Below are 26,774 nucleotides of genomic sequence, written 5' to 3'. Positions count from 1 at the left end.
AACATCAAATCTTATACTATTATTATACATGCAACTAACGAAAAAACTCACCAAATTTTCAAGATTCTTAAAGCACACTTTAGTGAGTTTATGTCAAAACTTTATCCCTTCAATTGATCAAATCTCCCCTCATTTTCTTCTCCCCCAAACTTTAGTTACTTTGTAAGCAACCTGCCTGGCTATAGGACCAACTCTTTTTCTTAATTTCAACAAACAAACAGGAGAGAGAAAAAGAGATCATGATCAGATTATAATTTATAACAAGACAGATGCTTCCGTGGAGTAATGATGTGGACAAAAAGCTCAGCATCAACTTTTTCCTACGCCAACTTCAACTTTTGTGCCACCCGAAAAAATATACTCCCTCCGTCCCATAATATAGTGTTTGTTTCTTTTTACACGATCTCCAAAATGTAGCTTTGACCTTTAATATCTTCAATTCCGTATTAATAAAACATATAAAAAGTTGATATTATGAAACTACATATTGAGACGAATCAAACAAGATCCCACATGAATATGTTTTTTGATATATACAAACGAGAATATTCGGTCAAAGATTTTAAAGTTTGACCACCAAAAATGAAATAGGCACTATATTATGGGACGGAGGGAGTAATAAATAAATACAAATACTCCACCCGTTTCTTAATACATGTAAATTATTATTTTTTGCGATATTTCATAACTTGTAACATTTTTCTTATTGGGCGATGTGGTTTATGCGGGGGTTCACTCTCTTAGTGCGGAGTTGTTATCCTACAGGTTGAAAGGCTTGGGCGGTTAGGGAAGTGGTCCGATGTATCAAAAGTCTGAATCTGAATAGGATCATTGTTGAAGGGGATGATAGTCAAGTGATTAATGCTCTTTCCAATGTTGGTAATGTGTCTTGATTTATTGATTCGATTGTTGTCGATGTAGGAAAAGAGGCGGCGTGTTTCTCGAGGATATGTTTCCGTCATATATTGGTAGAGACGGCAATAGAGCAGCGGATTTTATAGCGTCAAAGGAGGATCATTACAAATCTCCTACTATTTTTTTCCCTCCATTTATGTTGATTTTTTCTTGTTGGTCCGAAAGAACACTTTAGATTGGCATCGGCGCTAGGGGGTTTGGCCTAGTTTTTTCTTTCCTTGGTCAAAAAAAATTCTTATACAAATAAAGCTTTATTTTATATTTAAAGATATGTTCTCTTCATCTTAAAAAAACTAAGTTTCTGATCAAATAAGTTCGGAGATCAAATTTAACTTAACACTAATAAATAAATTCCAATAAGAATCAATCGTTTGTCAATGTTGCATGTACTTAAAAACAGAACAATTATCATAACTTTTATGCTTTCTTCTTTTTTCCTTTGTGCAAATCCCCATCCTGCTCTTTAATTATACGAAACTCCCCCCTGGCGGCTCTCACTATCACATGCATCTTTAATTACTTTTTTTGGTGCTATCTTTTTTGAGGACTTTTTTACACACACTTTAATGGTCAATTCCTTTTTTTCTTTTTTGCACTTTATGTATGTTTCTTACACATATATATACACCTCAAACCCTATTCTCTCTCTTCCTCAACACCCAACAAAAAAACCCCACCTCCCCAAATTTAGAAATTTCAACACTTTTTTCTCTCTCCTCTTAAATTTTTTTTCTCTAACTCTTCAAAAACAATGGGAGAAATCAAGCTATTTGGGCAAACCATTGTATTACAAGTAAAACAAGAAGAGGTAGATAAAAACTATGATGATCAAGAGAACAACAATAATAACAATAATAATGATCTTAACAAAAGACCAGATAAAATTATACCTTGTCCTAGGTGCAAAAGCATGGAGACAAAATTTTGTTACTTCAACAACTATAATGTTAACCAACCTCGTCACTTCTGTAAGGGCTGCCAGCGGTACTGGACCGCTGGCGGCGCGTTACGCAACGTTCCTATAGGTGCCGGACGCCGGAAAGCTAAGCCACCCGGCGTTCGGCACGGCGGAATGTTTGCTGAGAGTTGCTTGTTAGATGGGATCAATATGGATCAATTTGATGTGGATGGTATGCTTATGGAAGACTGGCAACTAGCTGCTGCCATGGCTACTGGTGCAGCTTTCAGTCATGGGTTTCAGGTTAAGAGAAGAAGGAGTGAGTCTGGTCAAACTTGTTGATTTTGATTTGGGTACTTTCTAGTTTTTACTACTACTTTTGTATAATTATTACTTTCTTCGTTATGAAATCAATGAAACGCTGCTCTCTTAATTTTTACGTAAGAGCTCTTTGAGAGAAGCGTTTTATATTTTTATAACCGATGAATTATTATTATTATTATTATTATTATTATTATTATTATTATTATTATTATTATTATTAGTAGTAGTAGTGATATAGGGTTATAATGTGGGAAGGTTGAAAAAAAAATGAGAGGCAAAAAGGTAATTGTTGTCAATGAATTTTGGTGTAAATATATATTCAGTTAGCATTATTTGGAGAAAAAGAATGTTGAAAAGTATATTAGTTTTTGGATCAATTTTTTTTGTTTTGTTTTTGTTAATGATGATGCAAAATTTTGATCATGTGTGTAGATTATGGATTATCAAAAAAGATTTGTGAGTAGATCTTTTACAGATATGGATAGTTCACCAGCTGGTTATTATTGGATTACAAAGAATATATGCCAGATAAGAGCTTGTTACTTACTTCATTTAATAGTATTTTTTGTTAGGCAACATCATCTGTACTATAATCTTGTTGTATATCATCTCAAAAAGAACATAGGTATGTACTTCCTCCGTTTTAAAGTAGTTGAACCGTTTGCTTTTTCACGTTTGTTATGCCAAGCCGGTTTTTTGAACGTTAATATCTCTAGTTACATATAATTAAGTAAACGTTATGAAAAGTATATATATCTGAAATCCTTGTATTGAGACGAATTCAACAAGATTTCAAAGTTGGTTGATGAATAGTGACCAACTATCAAATGGTGTAACTATTTTGAAACGAATGAAGTATATCTTTATTATTGTTATTGTTAAGTGGTGCAATAATTTCTTTTTTCTCTATTAGTTTTTTTTTTTTGGCTAGCCACGAACATAAGTACAGGTTATACTACTTTTTTTTTTTTTACTATGTACAGACTCTGAATTTACAGAACTATAAAGATGATTTTAATTTCACTAACAAATTACCTAGAAAAAACATGTAAAATGGTAAATAGGAATACATTGTAATATTTAGGCATGAAAAAATTGTCCAAAACTTGTAAAGTGGTTTCATTTTGTAAATTCATTCAAAGCGTCACCTATGTTTTATATGGACAGTATCATAAATACATTAGCAGATCAAACATATGTATCCTCCTCCCTGTTGAGCTATATTTTTAAACGGAAGAAGTATATGACTTACGAAACAAGTAACGAAAAACACTGTATTGACTCCTCACAGAAGGAAATACAAAAAAACTGTATTGACTAATCTATATATGTTCAATACATTATAACATTTTTATTAGATTCATGCCTTCATCATATATATCTTCATATATATATGTATCTTTCTGTCAATAACGATGAAACGTGTAATAGAACAGTAACTTGTTACAGCTAGCTTGCTACATACCTGAACATGAAAAATACTTATTCCCTTCTTGTAAAGTTCTCGTTTGCTTCACGTCAAAAGGAACAATAAAAAGTTCGATCGGTCGCGCTTTTCAAATCAAACTTTATATATTTGGATCATAAATTCACACAAACATATAAGAAAAAAAATATATAGTAATAAAGAACTATGTTAGATTTGTCTTAACAAATAAATTTTAAATATATATGTTTATTTATTAATTTATTAAATATGTATGTATGTAATTATATATATATATATATATATATATATATATATATATATATATATATATATATATATATATATATATATATATATATATTAATTTCATATGAGAACCACCCTTATGGTAAGAACCGTGAGAACCACTCGTTTTTCATTATTTTAGTAAGATTTTGATCATTTCAATACTTTTTTTAATTTTCTCATTTTGTTTTTTGCTATGTTGTGTTTTTGCTCATTTAAAATTTGTATGCTCATTTCACGTCTTTTCTCATTTTACGTTTTGCTCATTTTTACGTTTTTGCTCATTTAGGTTTTTTATGCTTATTTTACATTTTTGTCATGTTACTTTTTGCTGCTCATTTTATATTTTTGCACATTTAATGTGTTTAGTTCACTAGTAGAAAAAGGACGATTTGCGTCGCCTTATTTGCGTCGCACAGACACGGAAGTGACGCAAAACGTCCATTTGCGTCGCATTACCAGGAGAGTATGACGCAAAACATCAAAAACAATAGCAGGACACGAGAAATATGCGTCGCATGGTACATAGGTGCGACGCATATTACATAGGTGCGACGCATGGTGCTTGTGTGCGACGCAAATAGCTGCGAGTGGTGGGAGTATTGCGAGACTAATGTGCGTCGCACGAAGCGTGAGGTGCGACGCACATTAATATAGGGTGCGCCGCAATTGGGCTTTTAATACTTCCCCCTCTTTTTGTAATATTTCCCAACGGCATTCTTTGGACCCCTAACTCATGCAACTGACTGCTATCCCCCTCTCTCCCTCCTGCGAAACCCTCGTACACACTCAAACAAACCGGCGCACACACTCTCGCTGGCGCACCCTCGCTCACAATCTTGCCGGCGCACCCTGAATTTCGCCGGCGACTTCCTCTTCTGGTGCGACTTCCTCTCCCTCTCTCTCTCTCTCTCTCTCTCATTCTCGTTCCTTACTCTGCCGGTGTCCTTTTCGCCGGCGCACCCTCGTTCACATTCTCGCCGCCGGTGCACGTATCTCGGTCTAAGTTGCTTCTGCACCGCCGGTTCTCTCTCTCAATCTCCCTTCGCTGCACCGCCGGTTCTCTCTCAATCTCCCTTCGCTGCAGCCGCCACGGACTAAGTTTACGGCGACCTACAGCCGCCACGGACTGACCTGCAGCCGCGACGGTCCAGCCGCCGGCAAAGTAGGTATTTCAAGTTATTTTATGAATCGTATATTTACTTCATGCATGGTAAAATTAGCTCTAAAAGCAAATTCAGAACTGATTTTCATATACTGTTAATGGATTGCATATTCGGAATGAGTAATGGATTGTGTAAATTTGTTGTACTTTTTTCAATTACACTTATTTTTCAATTTTTTCTCTGTTTTTGCAGCAACCGTCAAAAGAGGTTTTTCAATCTACCTTAGGAGCTGCGTTTTCCCCTATAACAAGTGAGTTTGTTATAATTTGTTGTAACTAAGTATCTGAATAATTTCTATTGCTTGATTTGTAACCTTGCATAGTGATGGAAACCGAATAGAGAAGGAGAGAAATCTAAGCCACCTTTGCGTCGTTTCCCGAGCGACGCAGATCGTTTCCTTGTCATTTGCGTCGAGGGCTTTGGCGTCGCACCATGGTCCAACGCAAATGGGCGCCTCACGTGCGACGCAAATTGCCCTTTCTCTACTAGTGGTTCCTTCTACAGCAAGCTACTAGTTAGTTATAGTTTGTTGCAACAACTAACTGATGTAACTGCTTAGTCCTATTGTAACCCACAACTATATAAAGCTGTCCTTAACTCCTTAGATTTATTTTCATTTTATACAGAAATATTATGAATGATAAAACCTCTCTCTAAATTCTCTCAATTCTTGCTTCTCTAAATACTCTTCTATTTCTCTGAATTGTTCAATTCATCAACAATTAACATGGTATCAGAGCTTACTATAGCTGAATCTACATTTTCCGCACAAAATATATGATGAATTTCAATTCATTAAAACAATCTGAAGCAAATTCTAGAGAATTTCATGTGAAATGCAGGTGTAATAAACTTCATTTTTTTTCTGATTCTTTCTTTTTTAATATTCATTTTGTGATTTCTTTCTTATATGATTGATTTGTTTCTGAATCAATTACCGAAATTCATTCTATAATCTGTGTTACATTCTTGAATCATCATCTGACAATCTAATTCAAAATTGAATTAGATTTTTTCTTAAGGCCTGGAAATTCTAAGTGCCTGAATTCAATTTTGGCGTTCTTCTCCTGAATTGAACTTTTAAGCTGTGAATCATTGATTTTAATCAATTGATTTTTGAAATACCTGCTCATTGTTCTTTCATTCTTTGTGAAAATGCCTGTCTCTGAATCTTCTATAACAATTCTCTCACCTAACCAAAATCCTTCTAGCATCAACTATATTCATCCTTAAGATTTGAATTTAGCTTAAATTGTTTCTGCCAAATTCAATGGTGATGGATATAATGACTGGAAAAGGTCAATGATGATCACATTATCTGCTAAAAACAAATTAAAATTTGGTGATGAAAGTTTAGATATACCAGCTGAAACTTCTACTGAATATGATTCTTGGAAAAGATGTAATAATGACCTAGTCATTTCTTGGTTATTGGCCAATTCGGATCACAAAATCAAAAAGAGTGTTATTCTTTAGTACAGATGTTGAGATATGGAAAGATCTCAATGATCGCTTTGGATATTCATCCATGGCACAAGTTTATTACCCTGAGTAGAAATTAATTGAGATGCATCAAGGCAATTCTAGTGTATCTGAATTTTACACTCAAGTCAAGATTGTATGGAATGAGTTACATGATGCTAATCCACTTCCTTATTGCACTTGCAACAAGTGTAAATGTAATGTTACTAAAACTAATTCAATTTATGATGAAATTGAATGAAGTATTATCTACTGTGAACAAAAATAACTAATTCATTCATATGTTAAAGTCAAACTCAAATGTCAAATAAAGTAAGACGTGTAAATTTGAGTTATCTTTCAAGATAATAAAAAGTTTTATTTTTATAGAATATGTACTTTTCATCATAAAATTGGATCATTAAGTAAATTATTGTTGATAGGAAGAAAAATCCCATGAACAAAGCTAGTAATAAGAAATGAAATCAAATCAAATGGTTTGACAAGGTCAAGTATGTAGTCAATAATAAAAAAGTAAAAACAAAGAAAGTTTCTTAAATGAGAAGAAAATATAGAAAGAAACCTTTTAATTTACACAAACTTTTATATGAGGCGGGCCACACCTTCAACTAATGGTGTGGCCACCCCTCCCCCTTTCCTCTCAACCCCCCTTATCTCACGCCTCCCCTCTTTCTCTTATTTTTTTTAACTCTTTCTTTTTTCTTTTCTTCTTTTTTTTATCTCTCATTTTTTATATTTTTTTGCCTCATTTTCTCTCTCCTCTTATTTCCCCTATTTTTTTTCCTATTTTCTCTCTCCTCTTATTTCCTCTAGAATTTAATGTCTCTCATTTTTCCTATTTTTTTTGCCTCATTTTCTCTCTCCTCTTTTTTCCCCTATTTTTTTTCCTATTTTCTCTCTCCTCTTATTTCTCCTTTTTTTTTTCCTATTTTATGATACGAGGAACTCATTACTTCATAATAAGTAACTATTATTATTTGTACCCTTATTTTCTCATATGAGTAACCCATTTATTCTACAAGTAACCCTCATGTATTTTTCAAATGACCCATCATATTATAAAAGTAACCTCATTAGTTAACAAAAGTAACCCCAATTACATGTTTGCGTAACTTTATTTATTTGTTCGAGTAACCTCATATGTTCGCAAAAGTAACTCTAATTATTATACAATAGCTTGAAATATTTATAGATGTAATCATAAGAAAGGTACAAATAACCCATTAATTAGTTCATAAAAAGTATCACCATTCTATATTTAAAGTAATCTCATTTATTCATAAAAAACTAAAACGTGTTGCTTTTGGATAATGCTAAGGTGTTACTCTTAGTGAATTAGAGATTACTTCTTTGAATGCTAAGACATTATTTTACTGACACTAGGGATTACTTTTTATAATGCTAAGGGGTTATTTTTACTGAAAGTATAAGTTACTTTTTGTAACTATAAAGGGGTTACTTTTTTTATAAATAGGGGTTACTTTTAATATAAATAGGGGCTACTTTTACTGAAAGTACATGTTACTTTTGCTATAACTAGGGGTTACTTTTACTATAACTAGGAGTTACTTTTACTGAAAATATAGGTTACTTTTTGTAACTGTAAGGGGGTTACTTTTGCTATAACTAGGGGTTACTTTTACTGAAAGTATATGTTAATTTTTGTAACTGTAAGGGGGTTACTTTTACTATAAATATGGGTTACTTTTACGATAATTAGGGGTTACTTTTACGATAATTAGGGGTTACTTTTACTAGAAAGTATAAGTTACTTTTTGTAACTGTAAGTGGATTGCTTTTACTATAACTAGGGGTTACTTTTACGATAATTAGGGGTTACTTTTACTGAAAGTATAAGTTACTTTTTGTAACTATAAGTGGATTGCTTTTACTATAACTAGGGGTTACTTTTACTATAACTAGGGGTTACTTTTTGTAATGTTAATGAGTTACTTCTACTAAAAGTAGGTGTTACTTTTATAATTATAAGGGGTTACTTTTATTGAAATTAGGGGTTACTTTTAATTATAAGGGGTTACTTCTACAGTAGATAGAGATTACTTTTTGTAATTATAAGGGGTTATTTTTGTAGTTATAAAGGGTTACTTCTATAGCGAATATGGGTTACTTTTTGGAATTATAAGAGGTTACTTTTACTGAAACTAAATGTTGCTTTTTGTCATTATAAGAGGTTACTTTTACTGAATTGGAGGTTACTTTTTGTAATTATAAAGGATTACTTTTACTAATGAAAAATAAAAAAAAAACTCAAATCTCCTCTCTCTTCCTCCACCACAATCACCGCCTCTTCTCTTTCGACTCCACGACACCTCCTCCACAACCTCCACAAATCGAACCCGTCTCCTACGCTCCCAAACCCAACCCCCCGACACCCATTTTACTACACGTAGGCTCCATTTCCCCCAGAAATGCAAAACAAAATTATCTGCTACTCTCTCACTTATAAACCCTGGTATAGACGCTACTTCCATATTGCAACCTGAAGAAACCCAATTTCACCTCATAAATTTATAGATTCTGGGGTTTTCACTCTCATTTTTAAGATTAAAGAAAAAGTGACAAAAACAAAAGTAAACAAAAAAAAATGAGGTGGGACGAAAATTGGTTCGACGAGAATAACAACGCTGATGAGCAACACCAAGAATCTTCCTTCAATTTATAGATTGCGTCGCTGCCATGGATGAGTGGTTGTTGATGCAAATGAAGTCGAAGGTTGAGTTTGCAATGATGAAAAAGTCGAAGATTTGAGGAAGGAGAAGGGAGGAGGGAGGAGGGAGGAGGGAGGAAGGAGGAGAGAGAAAATGGAAAATGTGAGGGAAAGAGGAATTGCGCAGGAAGGAAAAAGAGCAGTAATGTGGCCGCCGCACGGTTTGGGTTCCGTGTGGCGTGTTGTACAAAAAACGCACTGTTTAATTTATAAAGGGCAAAGCAATTTGGGAAAATCTACAAGTTCGTGTGATAGCTTTTGCCTTTATTACATTTCTTTTGTTGCTTTGGTTGTCAGAAAGTATAATCTCTGAGTCATAGTGATTAGTACTAAAAGAAAAACGACAACCTCTTTTTTACTGTATTGGGATTGACAAGCATGGGAAGATCTCATGGTATGACTCAAAATGGCATTAAGTTGTTTAGAGTTGGAATTATGTCCCCCAAAAAGTTTCCAATGTTTAGGGTCATGACTCATGATTGGTGGTAAATGAAGAAATCAACCAAAGCTATAGGATTGGATGAATAACTTTTTACTTTTTCATTTCATAAAAAAAAAATATTTACTTGAACTTGAAAGCTATGACTACCTTTTAGGACGACTTCACGACTAAAAAAAGTTGCATGTTCAATAGATATATTTAAGTTTGAATAAGTTTTAATGAGTTGTAATAAGCTCTTATAATTGTACATGAGTTTTAGGACATGCTACTTATCTCAAGCTTAAATCCAATTAATCTATTGAATGAACCACAACCCATTTCCTTACCCTAAGAGAATTGAAACCCTAATCCTAGGGTGAGAGCGAGGTGAGCGGCAAACCGACTCAACCAACTGTGATCCTTTTGATAGTGGCTCTTAAAGTTGTCTATGAAATTTTATAGATATTAGTCTAGATTATTTAACGTTAGAAGATCAGATGTATGGATATGTTTTACAAGGATTGAATGAATTGCTAATAATGATGAGTAGCCTGAATATAATGTGTAAATATTTTCAGGAAAAAAAGAAAAAGCATAATACAATCATGATTTTATGAATATTCCTAAATGTAATCTTATAAGAATAACTTAAACTTTTAGCAAACAATTAACCACTTCATATAAATACCACTTATATATTCTTACTAGCTAACTATTTCAAACGTAAGGCATATATACGTTAGTTTAACTCTTAGTTAGAGGGAGAGGAATATCATAAAAGGTGAAGACATAATAATAAAAATTACTTAAAATTTTAGTAAATAATTATATCACATCAACGCGAATCAAAATCTTCCATATGCAGCCCACTATTATTTGTGTGTACCATTTATACGCCACTTAATTTTATTGATTGGTAACATTACTATAACCCACCAATTTTTAATTAATATTTAAAACAATATAATCAAACGATGGAAATGAGATGCACACAAATGGTACGTACACAAAATGTTAAAGATTTCATTATTTCATGTATTCCCTCCATTTCATAATATACGGCATGTATGTGTTACTAAAATTTTCTTTGCCCACAATATCTATAAATATGACAAATGAAAACATAAAAAAATTATGCCATTAGATTTGTCTCTTGAAAAATACTATAACAATATCATTTTGATTCTTATAACTTTTCATAATATGAATTGAGGATAATTGACAATCAAAGTTCGACCTTAAATATCATGTGTGTCTTATATTTAGAGACAGAGGGAGGACACCATCTATATAAATATATTAATTTAAAAGGTGTTCCTGAACAAGGAACGGTGTCAGGTAACACTCTTAGGAGTATTTTACTTCATGTGATCTACGTACACTAAAAAGAATTAGAAATTGCATAGTATAGATTTTGATCCAGTGACCTCAAGTTCATAAACTAAAGTCTCAACCACTAAATCAAGTGGTATTTAGTGTTACTATTTTAAAGTACAATATTAATAAATGAAATTTTTTCTTACTCAGAACATAGCTCGAGCTTAATAACTAGTTTAAATAACTTTATTTCTTGCGCGTTCATCTCTCAAATAGAAGGAGATGAGTATGATCATAAAACTCGAAGGTAATATATTCTGCATAAATTCGGAAGAGGTATCTCGAGATCTGATCTCGTTACATTTAGGCTCCGTTTGGTAGGGCGTAAAATGTTTTCTCGAAAAACTATTTTTTCTATTTTTCAGTTTTACATTGTTTGGTTGGCAAAAGAGTGTAAAACCATTTTCCCTTGGGATAAAATTACTCTTCCGATGATGGAAAATCGTTTTCCTTTCAAAATGAAGGGAAAACTATTTTCCCTTCTCTCTTGTACACTCTTCTCACTACCTCCTTATTTTCCCTTTTATTTTCCTTTCCTTTCATCATTTTTATTACATAAAACCAAACAACAAAAAACTAATTTTGGAATTATGCTTTCCATTATAAATTATTTTTCATGAAAATCATTTTACACTAAAAATGTTTTACGGCTACCAAACTGATAGGAAATTTTAATACATAATAGCTTGTCCCTGACTTTTAAGGAAAAAAGCGGCTTCACCTTTTCATTTCTACGTTCTAATAAGCTAAAAGAACCTGGATGTTGAACATGCATGCATGCATGCAAAAGCTAACGGAATTTCTTCTATCTTATATAATAAGATATTCCACATACACTTGTCTTTCACATTACAATCACTTCAATTATATTAAGCACTTCCAAAGAATATAAAACTAACCTGAAGAAGAAAAGTGGAAGAAAGAAGTTCCTAAATTATATGGTAGTTGTAAGTGAATGAACAATGGAATCATATAAAAAAAATATTATAAGGAATCAGAATCAACTTATTTTTGTTGGATATGGATAGGAATTAGTAACACACTTGATTAAACAATTTAAAGCACTGTTAAAGTATTAGTAGTAGTAGTAGGCTTGATATAAAGGAGACGAATCTGATTACCAATTTACCATACATAGTACAGGATTCTCTTAACTAACTAAAATAAAGTTCGATAGAGAAATTGAGAAATGTGACAAACATATGAAGTATAAGATTCGTTTTATACATTAGATGATCAATAAATGTCAAAGAAGATATTCCCATCTTTTGAAGTCATTTTATCAACTTAATTAGTACCAATATTTTTAATTATGTTTTACTCCCTCCGTCTCATAATATAAGTCCTGATTCTGTTTTTACGCGGGAATTAAGGTTAAATAGAATCTTGTTTTATTTGAATAAAAAATATTATTTTTATTGAGAAACACTTGCATTGTTTTTTTCTTTTTAACAAAAAATAAAAACTGTCATTTAATGTTGCATGGTTTAATGTGTAGAGGAGTTCAATGGGGTAAAAGATTTCATTTTGTCATTAATAATGGTGCATTGGAAGCTGAAATTATAATGACATTTTGGGAATTAAACTATTTTCATGAGGGTATTTTGGGAATAATTATTGATTGAAAATAGAAATAAGACTTATATTTTGGGACACCTTATAAGGAAACAGGTCTTATATTATGGGACAGAGGGAGTAGTAAATTATGAAAATTAGAATATATATATTTTTTTGAAAGATACAAGTTAATAAAAAATTTACAAAATCTCACATGCATGGTGAAGTTCAATTCAATAACATGAGACTAGACTATCATATTTTAATTAATTCTTAGACCAAGATTATCTTATGTCAAGTAAAAAAGAACAAATCCCTACTTTCTTTGTTATATTCTCCCTTCTAAAAAAATTGGAATCAAAGTCGATAATCGGGTTTAAGGATTATATATTTAATCATTCCAAACACATGAGAATGATGCTTGTTGGATTTATTTTAACATAGTGTTTATTTAGTTGATATGAAAAAAAATATAGAAGAATGAAAGTTCTTGAAACTTGAAAGTGAGATTTGTAGTGTTGTTTGCTTGACATAAACATAAGAATTGACACATCATGACGATCTCTACACTTCTCACAAAATGAAAAATGAACTTAGTAGTCCCTCACTCCTAACTAAACTAGCCTTCATATGCACGCGATGCGTGCGTTAATTTCAAAATTTGTTATTCTATTAGATACTCCATTCGTACTTTATTTATGATTAAACTTAAATGTGAAAAATTCAATAGTTAGATGAATTTAGATATATTAATTCGCTAATGTAAAAAAATAAAAAGGTTGTGAGTGATTGTTAACATTAATTTTTTGTGAATGAATATTGAACAGAAAGAACAAAAATAATGAGTTGGTTTAACTGAATTAAAGAGTATTATTAAAGGTAGTGAATGTTCAGACTTTTCATGTGCACGTTATGTATGCCATCTTTTTTTATAAGGTACTAGCAATTTACGCACGCGATGCGTGCCTCATTCTAAAAAAAAAACAAATTCTACCTTTTTTGGACATTAGCAAGGGTTAAATTTGATCCATGATCCCAAAATTGTAACCGAAAAGTATAAACTAATTTCAGTTTTTTTCCTTGTCTAACTTCTAACTTCTGTTTTCACACATTAAAATTTAAAATTTTCATCATTTTAAATCTTGTCATTTTCTAAATTTTAACACTTTAAGCTTCAATTATATTTGAAATGAAATTTTAAATTTTTCATACACAATTTGATATTGTAATTTATGTAGTTTTTTTTTCTGAAAATGGATTTTTGCAAAATTCGATATTGTTTTTAATTTTTCAAAATTTATTTCTGAACATGGATTTTTTGCGGGCAAATAATATTGGCATTTTTTAAGAAAAAAATAAATTTATTTTATATGAAAATGAATTAAATTTAAGTCTGGTTGTATAAAACCCCTTTTGAACTCATTGCTATCATCTCCATTTTTTAACTACATAACAGTCGACTAAGTTGCTATTGTTTATTTCACTAATGTGAAATAATTTTGAAGGTTAAAAAAGTTATGTACCTTTTTAAAAGTTCGCAAATTGCCGATGGATGAATGTGTGATATCGCCGTCAAAATCTTATGTTCTTCTCAGTTTTGTGTTTATAGGTAACTTTTGTGAGTATGTAATTGTGAATGGTTCTTGAGAATAGTGATTTGTAAGAAAATTTTTGTAAATGTTTTTGTATGTATTGACATTTTAGGTTATTAGTTTTAGTTTATATGCTAATTTTAAGTTTTAATAAAGTTTCCTGATAATTTGAGTGATTTGCGCGATTTTTATAACGTGATTTTCTCAATTGTATGAGTGATTTGTAAAGTTTCTTCTTTTAAGTAATTTGTGAGTGAGTGTTGTAAATTGATTTTGCTAGTTTTCTTTAAGTGTCGATTTTGATTTTAACATTCCTTTTGTAATTTAGAAAGGGAAGGGGGGAAAAATAGGCGTTTCAAAAGAGGACACCATTTTAAACTTTTGATTGAAGTAGAATTTGATGTATATACCATTTTAAACTTGTTTTAAATGGCAAGTTGGAATGAGAATTTTTAAATGATTTGATTTTGTAATTTTTTTCATTTCATTAATTAGATCATTAAGGGTATTTTAGTCACTTCAAAAGAGGACACCACACCTCCTCCCTTGGCTTATATAATAGAGATAAGTAGAATTTTTCATTAAATTTATATTTACTTTTCATACTCGACCAAACAACTTTCATTAATTACTACCAATGTCAATCATATGATTAAACTTGGTTAATTTGACCTTGAAGCTTACGACAAAGTTGCACCTTTTACATTCAACCAAACAATTGCATTTTTTTTCAAGTTTTTCTCCCCTTAGTGAACTGCCTAGGGAGAGATTGAGGGAAGGATGGGGGGGGGGGGCAAGGGGTCATCCGTAACAAAACTTATTAATGTTTTATCGGAAAGAATTTAACTGATATTTTTGTTACTATGGGTTGGAGGAGACTAAATTTTCTATAATAAAATTTTTATATTATTCTTAGATTTTAGGTCCGAAGTATGTGCCCTAGGTAATTATAGTTTTCATGTATTAATATTTTACTTTGAAATGATACCATCAAATATAACTTGATTTGGTGGTTAAAATTGTAGTATATAAAGTTGAGATCACAAGATCAAACTTTTAATATATTTGTATAAATGTGCCACAATTTTTATTGTTTGATATCATCACTATGACGCACAATCTAACAATCAAAATTTTGAAACAAATAGTAAACATTTGGTAAGAAAAAGCGACACACAAATGGTACATAAATTGTTAAAAAGGGTTTCAAATTCGAGAATATCGATTATTATCGAAGATAATAAAATAGATACTCAATACGCAAAACAATTAAAAACGGAATCTATTTCTAAATATCTCTTTCGATCCTCATAATTTTGTGAAATAAATACGCTCACATTGTATTATTTGCAATATTATGAGTATAGAACTTCCTTAAATATATTAAATAAAACTATAAATAAATCAAAGGGAAGGAGATATATAGATATAATACAAAAGCTTACATCCACATTCATCCAAAATGAGCAAACTGACATTACATATTTGAACCTCAATATCAAACACAAAAGGGTGCAAAGAAAAACCAACAAACACTAGCCCATGCTCACAATAAACTCCCATTACAATAAGGCTAGTTTTAAATTTGCAAAACAAAAATGAATAATTTTTAGCTCTATATAACTTAGATCTTTTTGTGCCTCACACCCTCCTTTGTTTTTGTTTTTTCAAATGTCATATATGCTTATTCTGGTAGTACATTTAAGCTTGAAAAAAAGAAAAAAAAAAGTATTGAACATGAAAAGTTTTCTCACATGAATAAATACTTAATTAGCTGCTGGAACATCATACAGATCCAACTCCTTAAGAACCTCTGGACACTCTGGAAGGGGTGTCTTCCTCATAAACCCAAGAGCGTTGGCGCTGCGAACATCAGAAGATTCACCATTGTTGGATGTTAGACTAACCTTAGCAGCTTGCTTTGCATAAACATCATGAGAGATGTCAGTGCACTCGTTGTTCGAGCTCTTCGCCAATACAATCTCACAGATATCGTCCTCGTAATCACCATCTACATTGATGCTGTACATTCCTAGCTTGTCAGTGATAGCTTCAGATTTGAAGGTCTCAGTTCCTGCAGTAATGTTCCTGCACTCCAACCTCACAGTTGCACCTGTTGTCCCAAGGTTACAAATATAAGCATCATGTTTTTTGAAATATAATCACATACTTTCAACATCAAGAATCAATCCAATAACAACTTTTGGTTCGATAGTATATATAGGGGGGTTAACCCCTCAATATACTTTCTCCCTTCTAAAATAAAACTTGGCTTGTTGGGCATGTCGCAATATAGATATATTGCCTAAATTAAACCTGTCAAAATTCGATCAAAACAAAACATATAGGTGCTTTTGCTACAACTTGGAACATCTCATGCATTAGACTATCACGTAAAAGAAAAAAGTTCCATAATATGTTGATCATAACGAAGCTTAACAGAGATAACTAGAGAGATATGTTACCCTCCATCATTGTGCTAACGCGGGTGATGAACTGAATGCGGCAGGTGTCACAGTACACCATTCCCTGGACTTTGAAGTGGTTGGTTGCGGCGTAAGCAACGCCGGCCAAAGAGAGGACGGACAGAACGCCGGCCAAGAGAAAAATAGTTTGAACTCTAGCCATTTCTTTAGTACTTCTTGTGAACCAAATTGATAAGGAACAAAGATTTTTCTTAAAGTTCCTAAAAGAGGGTGCTTAGGAAAAATGTGTGAGGATGTTCTTAAGTTTATAAAGAAGGGAAAGAGATGGTTTTTTTTAGAAGATTTAGCTGTCTTATTATAGTTAAAGGTAATATCTAGTCATAGACTAATTTTGGAAATCTTTTGCATGGTTTGATTGGTTCATTTTATCCCCTAATTCACTTAAAACAAGGAGGTTCACAAATGTTAGTAAATGTCATTCTTTGGCTCCCCTTCATCACCTCAGCAGCCAGATAAAACAAATCCAAATATAGCAATAACTTAACAGACCCTCCAAGAAGCAACAAAAGATTTAATATGAATTCGCTCCGAATTTTCAGTTGTTACACTTCAATTTTTACTCTCTTCATATACCCACATTGACAAAAAAAAATTTACTCAAAAAGTACAAAAATAAATGTGATTATGTAAAATATTATTGGATTCGTCATGATGTACACTACTTTTATAGCAAAAAACATTATCAATGTTATGTTTTAACAAATATATGAATCGAGATTGAACAACCCAATGAAAAGAGAAAGAATTAGAGGTGCACCCGAATATATAACAGGTTGCTTTGCCAAATGAAAATTGTCGGTATTGCTCTCTAGTCGAGTAGTCGTGTTCAAATTAGTTTTAAGACTTTAAGAGCCTAAAAAAATCTCATATTAGCTCATATTAGTGTTGGTCCTTAATTACTTTCAATAACGCAGTTAGTAGTTGTTTCCTTTTTGTATCCCTATCTAATTCCATCCATTTAGCCAATGTCAAAAAATTGAAAAAGAAGCAGAGCTAGCAAAATATTATCTCATGAATGGTCGTACTTGATTCATCTATGAAATATTCGAATTCCTGGTGACGAATATTGTCACTTGGACTCTTCCTCAAGCACCTATGTTGGATACTCAACACTCCGATATGAGTATTTAACATTTCAACACTTCATAGTCGGCCGAATTGATGAATATTTCAGTAAAATTGCTAATTCAGGCACTTGGACCTGTCTGACACAAGTATCCTGGTCCAAGATAATGCAATTGTACGATGGACACTACAACTAGAATCCTAAACTAAAACTCCGGAACAAGTCACATGCAATACATGTTGAACCAGGAACTTAAAACATAGCTATGAAATGGCATGTTCCTATTGTCGCAAAACCTACTACAACCGCACGACTTCCAGAAAACATAGTGATATAAACTATGGAATAAACCAAAACCAAAAAAAAGAAGAAAAAAAGAAACTTTTCGACTCTTGCTACAATAGTACAATTATACACCAACAGAAGCATCACTTGTCAACAACCTTGATCTGGTCCATGAAAGAGCAACAGCAAGCTAAAGTCTTGGACACAGTGAACATCACAATCTAAACATATCTATTAACATGTCGACAAACACACCATATTAAAACTACAAAACTAGACAGATAGCATTAACTTGTCTGAGCTATATTTCTATACTTAACCGATCTTGTCCCAGACAGGTTCACTGCAAGTGAAGAAGAAATTCAAATTCTTGAGAACTTCGTAGAAGAAAAAAAATGGTAGACGTAATCAGGAAAGTAAACTAACCTCGCGTTCGCAAGCAATGGCCTTAGAAGAACCTTCCACCTTCTGAGGGGCATCTGATGCATTCCAATCAAACAACAACGTATAAACACAGATTAGAACAGTTGGACAAAGGAATCCATGAGACCAACACCACCAATATATTTGATTGTCCAAAGCAATATGTTAATAAAAAAGGAAGTGGGAAAAGGTGGGCTTCCGGGACAACAATTTATTTATTTATTTATCTTTCCAGTGCACCAAGTTACCTAATAGATCGTAGTTCGGCATACAGTTTGAAAGAAAAATAATACAGATAACTTGAAAAGAGAAAGGTGATACATAGACAATAGGGTCCAAGGACTGATCATTATATCAAGACTCAAAAATGCCGGTACGCAAAGAGGTCCTTCTTTAAATCTTGCTGATGGCAGCAGTACTTGCAAATCCTTTCTAACAGTAAACCGTAACAAAGAGTTGGTCATCATAGACAAATAGGAAGATGCCACACTGTTACAGAACTTCCCTGTTTAAAAGCGGTCTTTACTTAAGTCAAACATGCAAAATCACAATAGCATTATAAGGAATATAGTAGGAATGTGCAGCCACCCAAACAAGTAGAGAAGTACCTGAACACTCTTCCAAGTTTCAACAGATAAAGAGAAGAAAAGTCGGGGCAGCTGGCTATTAAGATGCCACATAACTTTCATCCATAAGGAAGAGGGGGGAAGGGATGCAAGGATGTAATATAGCATGCCCCTAAATTTTAGAAGTACCAGAACAATCTTCCAAGTTTCAACAAATATAGAGAAGCTAACATGGTGGACCAATAACAGAAAAAAAAAAAAAGGACTCCAACACCTAAACACAACAGTGTACCCATTGTGAACTCCAGAACAACTGCAGAACACAACAGTATACCCGTTATGAACTTGCCATTGAATGGCTCTTGAAGCTTCTTGCTTAGAACTTTACACTTAAAGAATGTCAAAATGCTTTACATTAATTCAAACCATATTATCCTGCTAAGAATTCCAACATATGTAGCATGAATAGCACTACAAAAAGGAGCCAGTATAAATTTGTAAGAAATAATCTGCTTGTTGTCTATATGCACTGGAAAGGAAAACCCTACAACTCATTGTTGACTTCCCAATTCAAAAAACAAGTATTGCAGACAATTCGATGATGACTTTCTCACAACTATTAGGACTTCCTATTGAAGGATATCCCTTTGTTATGCAGATGATCGTGGCACTAGCCTCCTTAACCAGTCTAGAAGTAAGCAGATTGCATCAGGTAGATTTGGCTATCAGTTAGCATTTGCAAACAAAACCAGCCATTTTGGGTACAACATGCTACTTCGAAATATTATTCACATCTCAAAACTAGACCTTAGAAAAGCAATAAAACTATTAAAAGCTCCAAAACGCTAAACAATGTTAAAATGCTACTTTTGAACAGCTCATCTTATCATGAACAGAAAAAAATTCCATTTTTCAAACAAAAGGAACATTAATTGGTTTCATCCGATAGTCTTTAAAATATTGGGGTTGGCTCCACAATATTCTAGTACAGATGAATTAATTCTACTTATTCTTAGTTATTAGTCTTTAGTTCCTATAGCATCAACAGCATCCTCTACTTGCTTCACTAAACCAACAAAAGGATCTTAAAGAGGCAAGACAAAAACATGTGACTTCACTTTCGGTAACATGTAGAAGTTTTATTAAGCAGGTAAAGCAAAAATAAATCCCATGAAACAGCTCCACCAAAAATCAATTAGCAAGCAGGGAGAAATAAACTAACCTCCTTCATCTGGAGGTGAAATGTCAGTAGTCCACAATGTAAGGTTATCCCTCAAAAGTTGCATGATCAATGTGCTATCTTTGTAAGACTCCTCACTTAGATTATCCAACTCTGAGATAGCCTCATCAAAAGCTTGCTTTGCCAAGAAACATGCCCTAAAGGTACCAAATATGTATCAATAAAAGATTCGTCGCAATTATCAAAGATATGAAACTCAAATTGAAAGCCGAAATGCATACAGCATGTACCTTTCAGGAGAATTCATGATTTCATAATAGAAGACTGAGAAATTGAGTGCCAAGCCCAAGCGTATTGCGTGAGTAGATGGTAAATCCGCCTCCGCTGTAGCAATTCCTGCCTGCAACAAATACAAACTGCTCATTCAGTTTCTTGGTAAAATTCTTAACTAGATTTCAAACTTCAGTTATTAAAACAAATAAATGAATCTAATACTTGACTAACTATTATTCCTAAAACCATCACACATTAGAAGGATATAAAAAGTCTTTTCTTAATACATATTACAAAGAAAGTTGTATAATTAACGCAAACCAAAGACAAATTGAATGACAAGGTCAATTATATTATAAAACCTAGCAAAAGAGATAGTCATGCACTAGATACCGGCAAAATCCAAGTGAAACTCAAAAACAGACAATCACAACTTACAATCACCACACTCAATATCAGTTGATCAGGAACAATTATTCAAAAAAAATTAAGTGATCAGGAACAGAAGGAAGAGAAGATGCATAAAAATCTCGAAATTCTCCAGCTTCTTCCACCCTAATCCCCATACATATCGTATAGAAAATGAAGTCCGCTACAAAAGAAATATCAGCAATGACAAAACTCACTCCTAGCAATCCCAAAGAGATCACTGGTTTCATTTTCAAAACAACCTAAAAATAATGGCACTCCCTATACTACCAACTAGCAAGAGATGCACTCGTGAGTTGCGACTTCCTACAATAACCTCAAATGAATTACAAGCTATCCGGCCAACGTATACACACTTATACTTCAACAGTTTCACCAAATCCGAAATCGACACTCTATTAGAGTAACCACAGAAAAAAGAGCTATATGAAACGCAACTTCACACAAAAACATAGATTAAAATCAACCTCATAAGCTTTCAACGATTCATCAGCAGCTTCTTTTCTCTCATCACCAGCCTTAAATTCCGCTATGTAACGATAGTAATCACCTTTCCTGCAACAAAAATTTCTCCATAAATTCAACCACTACATCAACAATCAAAGAAAATCATCAAAATCAATTGCTCCAAATTTTAATCTTACATCTTAAAATAAAACACAGTAGATTCACTGCTAGATGAGAATGGAAGAAGGTGATCATCAATCACCTTCATAACATCATTACAAATATCAGTGAGCTCCGATTCAACTTTATGGCGATAATCTCGAATTCTCTTAACATTCACTTCGTTTCCTTTCGATTCCTCCTTCTGCTCAATCGACGAAAGAATTCTCCAAGAAGCTCGTCGAGCTCCGATGACATTTTTGTATCCAACAGAGAGGAGATTACGCTCTTCGACTGTTAAATCGACATCAAAATTCGCTAGTTTCTTCATTGAATCAACCATTTCTACAAAATTCAAGCAAAACAAAAAAAAACTTCAGAATTAAGCGGAAATCGAGGTTTAGAATTGGAATTTTGAGGAGAGAGAAAGTGAAAAGTTTACCGTCATAGCGTTCAGCTTGCTCTGCGAGCTTGGCGAGGTAGACGAAGGTGTAACGATCATTGGGAGAAGCCATGAGAGGAGAGATAATGCTTCTGTAGGATTAGGGTTTTTGAAGGGGTTTAATTTGGGGAATTTGAATTTCTGGAAGGTATATTTGAAGACCTCGAAGTCAGATAAAAAGACTGCATGAGTCAGTGTGTCAAATAATGGCGTATATAATGAACCTGTGTCACAGTGTCAGTGACTCACTGTGGACGTCTTCTCTTATAGTCTTATGCTTCATCGCAAGTTTAGCTGAATCAGAGCGAACTTATAGATTGTATTATTTCGGATCGCAAAGTCGAATAAAGTTTTTTATTTAGACTATTTTTAATTAAATTTGTGATGTATCTAATTCTAAAATATTATATATATGTATTGTAAGTGTTGTTTGGCTATTTCTTATGAATGAATCTATTTTTTTCTGTCAAAAAAAAATGTTATGTGGCATGACTCGTGAGAGATGACCTACCCAAAGTTTCTAACTCGAGTTATGAAATTAACGAAAATTCAGTGGCGGACCTAGAAAGGGACATGGGGGTACAGCTGTACCCCAAATTAAAAAAACAAACCAGTTTAAAAAAAAAAAATTCGCGGAGCGAGCTTTTCCAAGTTTCATTCATTCTTTTCTCACGTAGCACAGCAGAACTCCTCTTTCTTCTCTCTCTTCTCTCTCCTCTCTCTCACATAATATCGGCCGTCGGCCGACACGCCGCCCGCCGGTGGCCCAATTCGCTGAACTCACGCCGGTCGCTGGTCGCCGGTGCCGCGGTGGCCCATTTCGCTGAACTCAAGCCATAAGCCACTGATTCGCAAATCGCAGCTTTGTTCTTGTAAGTTTAGGGTTATTAGACTCTTAGTTCTTACTTCTTAGTTCTTAGTTTATACTTTTGTGTTTTAATTTCAGATTTTTCAACTTTTGTAAGTTTATTTATTGTTAGATTCTTAATTTAATTGAATATTTAGATGTAAATTGTTGAATTTGAACATTGGTGATTAATTAGCTAGGGTTTATACTTTTGTGTTCTAATTTCAGATTTTTCATCTTATCTAAGTTTATATATTGTTAGATTCATAATTTTAATTGAATATTTAGATGTAAATTGCTGAATTTGAACATTGGTGATTAATTAGTTAGGGTTTATACTTTTGTTTTCTGATTTCAGATTTAGATGTAAATATGAAGGCTCGTAGGATGCAATTGTAGTTTTAGTTTGAAGTTTAATCTTATGTATTTTTTTAACAAAATTGGTTGTATGACTATGGATATTTTGGTTGTAAGACTTATGTATTGAACTTTTTTTATGCACTTTTTTCTACTATTTTTGTGTTTGTTGTACGTCCGTAACTCCGTATCTCCATATTCAAATTCCTGGGTCCGCCACTGCGAAAATTGATTCATATCTGTTTTAGTTATAACTCGAGAGATGGTGACTTGTATATAAAAACTAGGGTAATGTTATATGTAGCCCTTAGGGCTATGGATAAGCATTAAATATACTTCCTCCGTGTTTTTATTCTTGCTACATAGATAAAGTAGGGAGTTTTTAAGAAAGGTAGAGAGAGAAAGTAGGGGACCACCACTTTTTGAATAAAAAATCATTTGTTAAGAAAAAAGTATGAGTATTTTAAAAGAGAAGGTGAGGGACCACCAACTTTTTAATAGTATTTTAAGATTTTTATGGTAGAAAGGAATCCATTTATGGTATGTAGCATCTATTATGACATTTCCATTTAAGGAAAATGTAGCATCTATAAAAAAACGGAGGAAGTATTTCTTAAAATAAAAATAGTTTAAAAATTCAAGACAAAATTACACATCATTTGAGGTAATAAATGCTTGATTCAACTTTTTATTTCCATTTTAAACTTCTTATATGTAGCCCTAAGGGCTATGTATATCATTTTCCTAAAAACTAACCTCTTCCGATCCACACTAATTCGTAAACTCAATTTGATATGATAATATAGACTCGAATTCAATTTGTGGCTAGCCCGAAAACCACATGCATGACCCGTTATTGACCAAACCCGATTACAACTAGACTCATTGTTGACCCGACTCATGGCAATCTGAAACCAATTTGACCTAATATTTAATGGACTTACCGAACTAATTACATATTTACATCATGTCACCTGTTTTATGCAACCTGGTTTTAACCGGGCCTGTTATTAACCCAATTTCGAAAATGACTAGATCTGAAGATAACTTGAATCGACAGTACTATACCCATAAATCAATTGAAATCGGAATTGGTCTAACTTAAGATAATAAAATACCCAAAATGACTCAACTTTAGAATTAACAAATAGGACATTACCCGATAATAATGATTCGGTTTTGAGAATGATATCATGTGAATAAAACCTTATTTTGGCCTAATCTGAAATTCAATCGCAATGAAAATGACCCACACAGGATAACCACTAAATATGATCCAAAGTCAACCTAGAGCGTGCTGATGATAACATAGTTTCAAAAAATAATTTGATCTAAATATAACATGAATAAGATAGGACCCGATCCACAATTCAATTTTTAAAATGACATGACTCGGGGTTTCTTCTTTTATTGCTATATATTTGGTCATGAAATTGATAATGAGTTCGAGGGTGAGGTAAAGAACGTATTGTGTCGGACTCGTCCGACCATAATCTTGGTCGGACGACTTTCAGGTGGTTCCAATTTTTTTCAGGTAGTCTTCATTTTTTTTCAGGTGGTTCCAATTTTTTTTCAGGTAGTCTTCATTTTGTTTTCAGTTAGTCTTCTTTGTTTTTCAGTGGGTTTTTGTGCTTCAGTTAGACTTACTTGGGTTTCAGTTGGTCTTTATTCTTTTTCAGGTAGTCTACATTTTTCTTCAGGTAGTCTTCATTTTGTTTCAGTTAATCCATTATTTCTTTCAGTTGGCCCATTATTTCTTTCAATTGGTCCAACTGAAAGAAAAGAAAGTCTAACTGAAAGAAAAGAAAGTCCAACTAAAAGAAAACAAAGTCTAACTGAAAGAAAAGAAAGACTAACTGAAAGAAAAGAAAGTCCAACTGAAAAAAAATAAAGACCAACTGAAAAGAAAACAAAATACTAACCTCTGCTTTCTCTCACTTTCTCCTTCTTCTTCATTCCTCTTAGAACTGAAAAAATTCAAAGCCCTGGTTTTCCTCCAAATTTAGTGTTTTCTGCTCACTCCGAGAAGACGGTACGAGATCTGATTCCAAGTACTTGAATAATCCATTGTTGAATGCTCTTATCGAGAAGTCGAAGCAAAGTCCAGGAGATAGTACTATATCTATCAAGTGTGAGGTAGTCTCTTCGATCACCTATTGTGGATGCTTGAAAATGGTGATCCTAATCTTGCTGCCTATGATTCCTTAGAATAACTTGCTGAGCTTTATTTTCAGTAATCATAAGTTGGGTGCGTTCTTAAACATGGGAGTAGCAGGATGAGAGGAGAGAACTGGGCTCAGCCCGTCTGACGAGAATATTAGGTCAGACGGTCTGACCCAATACTTTCACGAGGTAAAATTAAGCCAATAGGTTAGATTTGCTCAGAATTCTTTGACCATTTTATTTGGAAATTGAGTAATACTTGGTCATGAAATAGTGAATGAATTCGATAGTGAGGGTAAAAATCAAGTATTACTCAATTTACCATTTTATTTCAACATTAATGCCCTCCACCATTTTTCTGATGGCATGGGCCTTTCATTTAAATATTCATCAAATCTTTTAAGGAATTTGGGCTAGCCCATAAATATGCAACTTGTGACAACCAAATTCAATCCTTTATATAAAGGCCAATACTTATGATCATCCAACATAATAAAAGACACTAAGAGACATATTTATGTATTTTCAATCATGTGTTGGCGTTTCTATTAAACAATTAAGAAAAATGATATACATATCCCTTAGGGTTACATTTAAGGTGCTAAAAATGAAAATAAATAATTAAATTAAGCATTTATTACCTCAAATGATGTGAAGTTTTTTCTTGAATTCTTAAATTATTTACTAAATGAAAAAAAATTCACTAAAAAATTAAACTGATATTTAGAATTGCTAATATTAAAACAATAGAACTACATGTAATAACTCTTATAATATATTGATTACAATTCCAATGCAATATTCTCATCTCCAAAATCATTTCATTACTATCTTATAACAAGTAATAGATCTAATCACTGCTCATTATAAAGAGCAACCCTAAAATCATAAATTTTAGAACTGCAAAGTTTAATGACCAACTTTAGTACAAAAGATGAATTATATTCAAAAAAGAGGTTCATACGGTGATACATGTAAAAAATAGTTTTTGGACCAATAATCTTAGGAGTTGATAGTAAGAACAATGTCACACTGAACAATCCACTATAACACCCACATCAAACACAATTACTCAATAAAATTAACAAATCAATAAACATCTGATACATAAACTACCACCTACACATCCATGACATAATCGAATAAATGAAAAACATAAATATGCTAATAAAAAAATAAAATTACAAGTTGCTTGAATATCCCATAACGACTGCCATTAAAATTTCGATTCCGATCTTACGCTACTACAGTTCTACGCCCCATAAGAAACTCATCGATCCCAATCCTACATACAATCTTAGTTTTGGTGGTGGTGGCGTTTCGATGGTGGTGGTGTTTCGATGGTGGTGGCGTTTCGGTGGTGCTAGTGATACGAGTGGTGCTCCCGCGATGGTGGTGGCAGTAAGTAGTGGTACTGGTGGTGCCTCGGCGGTAGTGGTGGCATAGTGGCAACATTAGGTGGTGCTTGATCCCGCCT

The 26,774-nt window shown here is 32.9% G+C and overlaps 3 protein-coding genes across 4 annotated transcripts; 1 reads left to right on the top strand and 2 right to left on the bottom strand.

Annotated features, from left to right (window-relative positions):
* Nucleotides 1-1,552: 1,552 nt before the first annotated feature.
* On the top strand, nucleotides 1,553-2,681 carry LOC104900486 (dof zinc finger protein DOF1.5). The gene has a single exon (XM_010687902.4). The coding sequence runs from the start codon at nucleotides 1,667-1,669 to the stop codon at nucleotides 2,153-2,155; it is 489 nt and encodes a 162-aa protein (XP_010686204.2). The 5' UTR covers nucleotides 1,553-1,666; the 3' UTR covers nucleotides 2,156-2,681.
* Nucleotides 2,682-15,603: 12,922 nt separating this feature from the next.
* LOC104900485 (pollen allergen Che a 1) lies at nucleotides 15,604-17,805 on the bottom strand. The gene is made up of 2 exons (XM_010687901.4): nucleotides 16,640-17,805; nucleotides 15,604-16,287 (listed from the first exon to the last, which is right to left on the bottom strand). Exons 1-2 carry the CDS (start codon nucleotides 16,800-16,802, stop codon nucleotides 15,941-15,943), a joined length of 510 nt encoding a protein of 169 aa, XP_010686203.1. The 5' UTR covers nucleotides 16,803-17,805; the 3' UTR covers nucleotides 15,604-15,940.
* LOC104900484 (14-3-3-like protein D) lies at nucleotides 16,147-22,149 on the bottom strand. Of its 2 annotated transcripts, none has more exons than XM_057391054.1 (7): nucleotides 21,931-22,149; nucleotides 21,527-21,833; nucleotides 21,350-21,437; nucleotides 20,471-20,580; nucleotides 20,223-20,377; nucleotides 18,438-18,490; nucleotides 16,147-16,287 (listed from the first exon to the last, which is right to left on the bottom strand). In XM_057391054.1, exons 1-7 carry the CDS (start codon nucleotides 22,001-22,003, stop codon nucleotides 16,276-16,278), a joined length of 798 nt encoding a protein of 265 aa, XP_057247037.1. In that variant the 5' UTR covers nucleotides 22,004-22,149; the 3' UTR covers nucleotides 16,147-16,275. The 2 variants fall into 2 exon arrangements, with proteins under 2 accessions (XP_057247037.1, XP_010686202.2); XM_010687900.4 differs by lacking the exon at nucleotides 16,147-16,287 and adding an exon at nucleotides 18,041-18,354 and having other exon boundaries at nucleotides 21,931-22,146.
* Nucleotides 22,150-26,774: the final 4,625 nt, after the last annotated feature.

This window comes from Beta vulgaris, chromosome 8 (assembly GCF_026745355.1).
Source record: "Beta vulgaris subsp. vulgaris cultivar EL10 chromosome 8, EL10.2, whole genome shotgun sequence".
NCBI classification, from domain to species: Eukaryota; Viridiplantae; Streptophyta; class Magnoliopsida; order Caryophyllales; family Amaranthaceae; genus Beta; species Beta vulgaris.
This window is presented reverse-complemented; position numbering and strand designations above follow the sequence as displayed.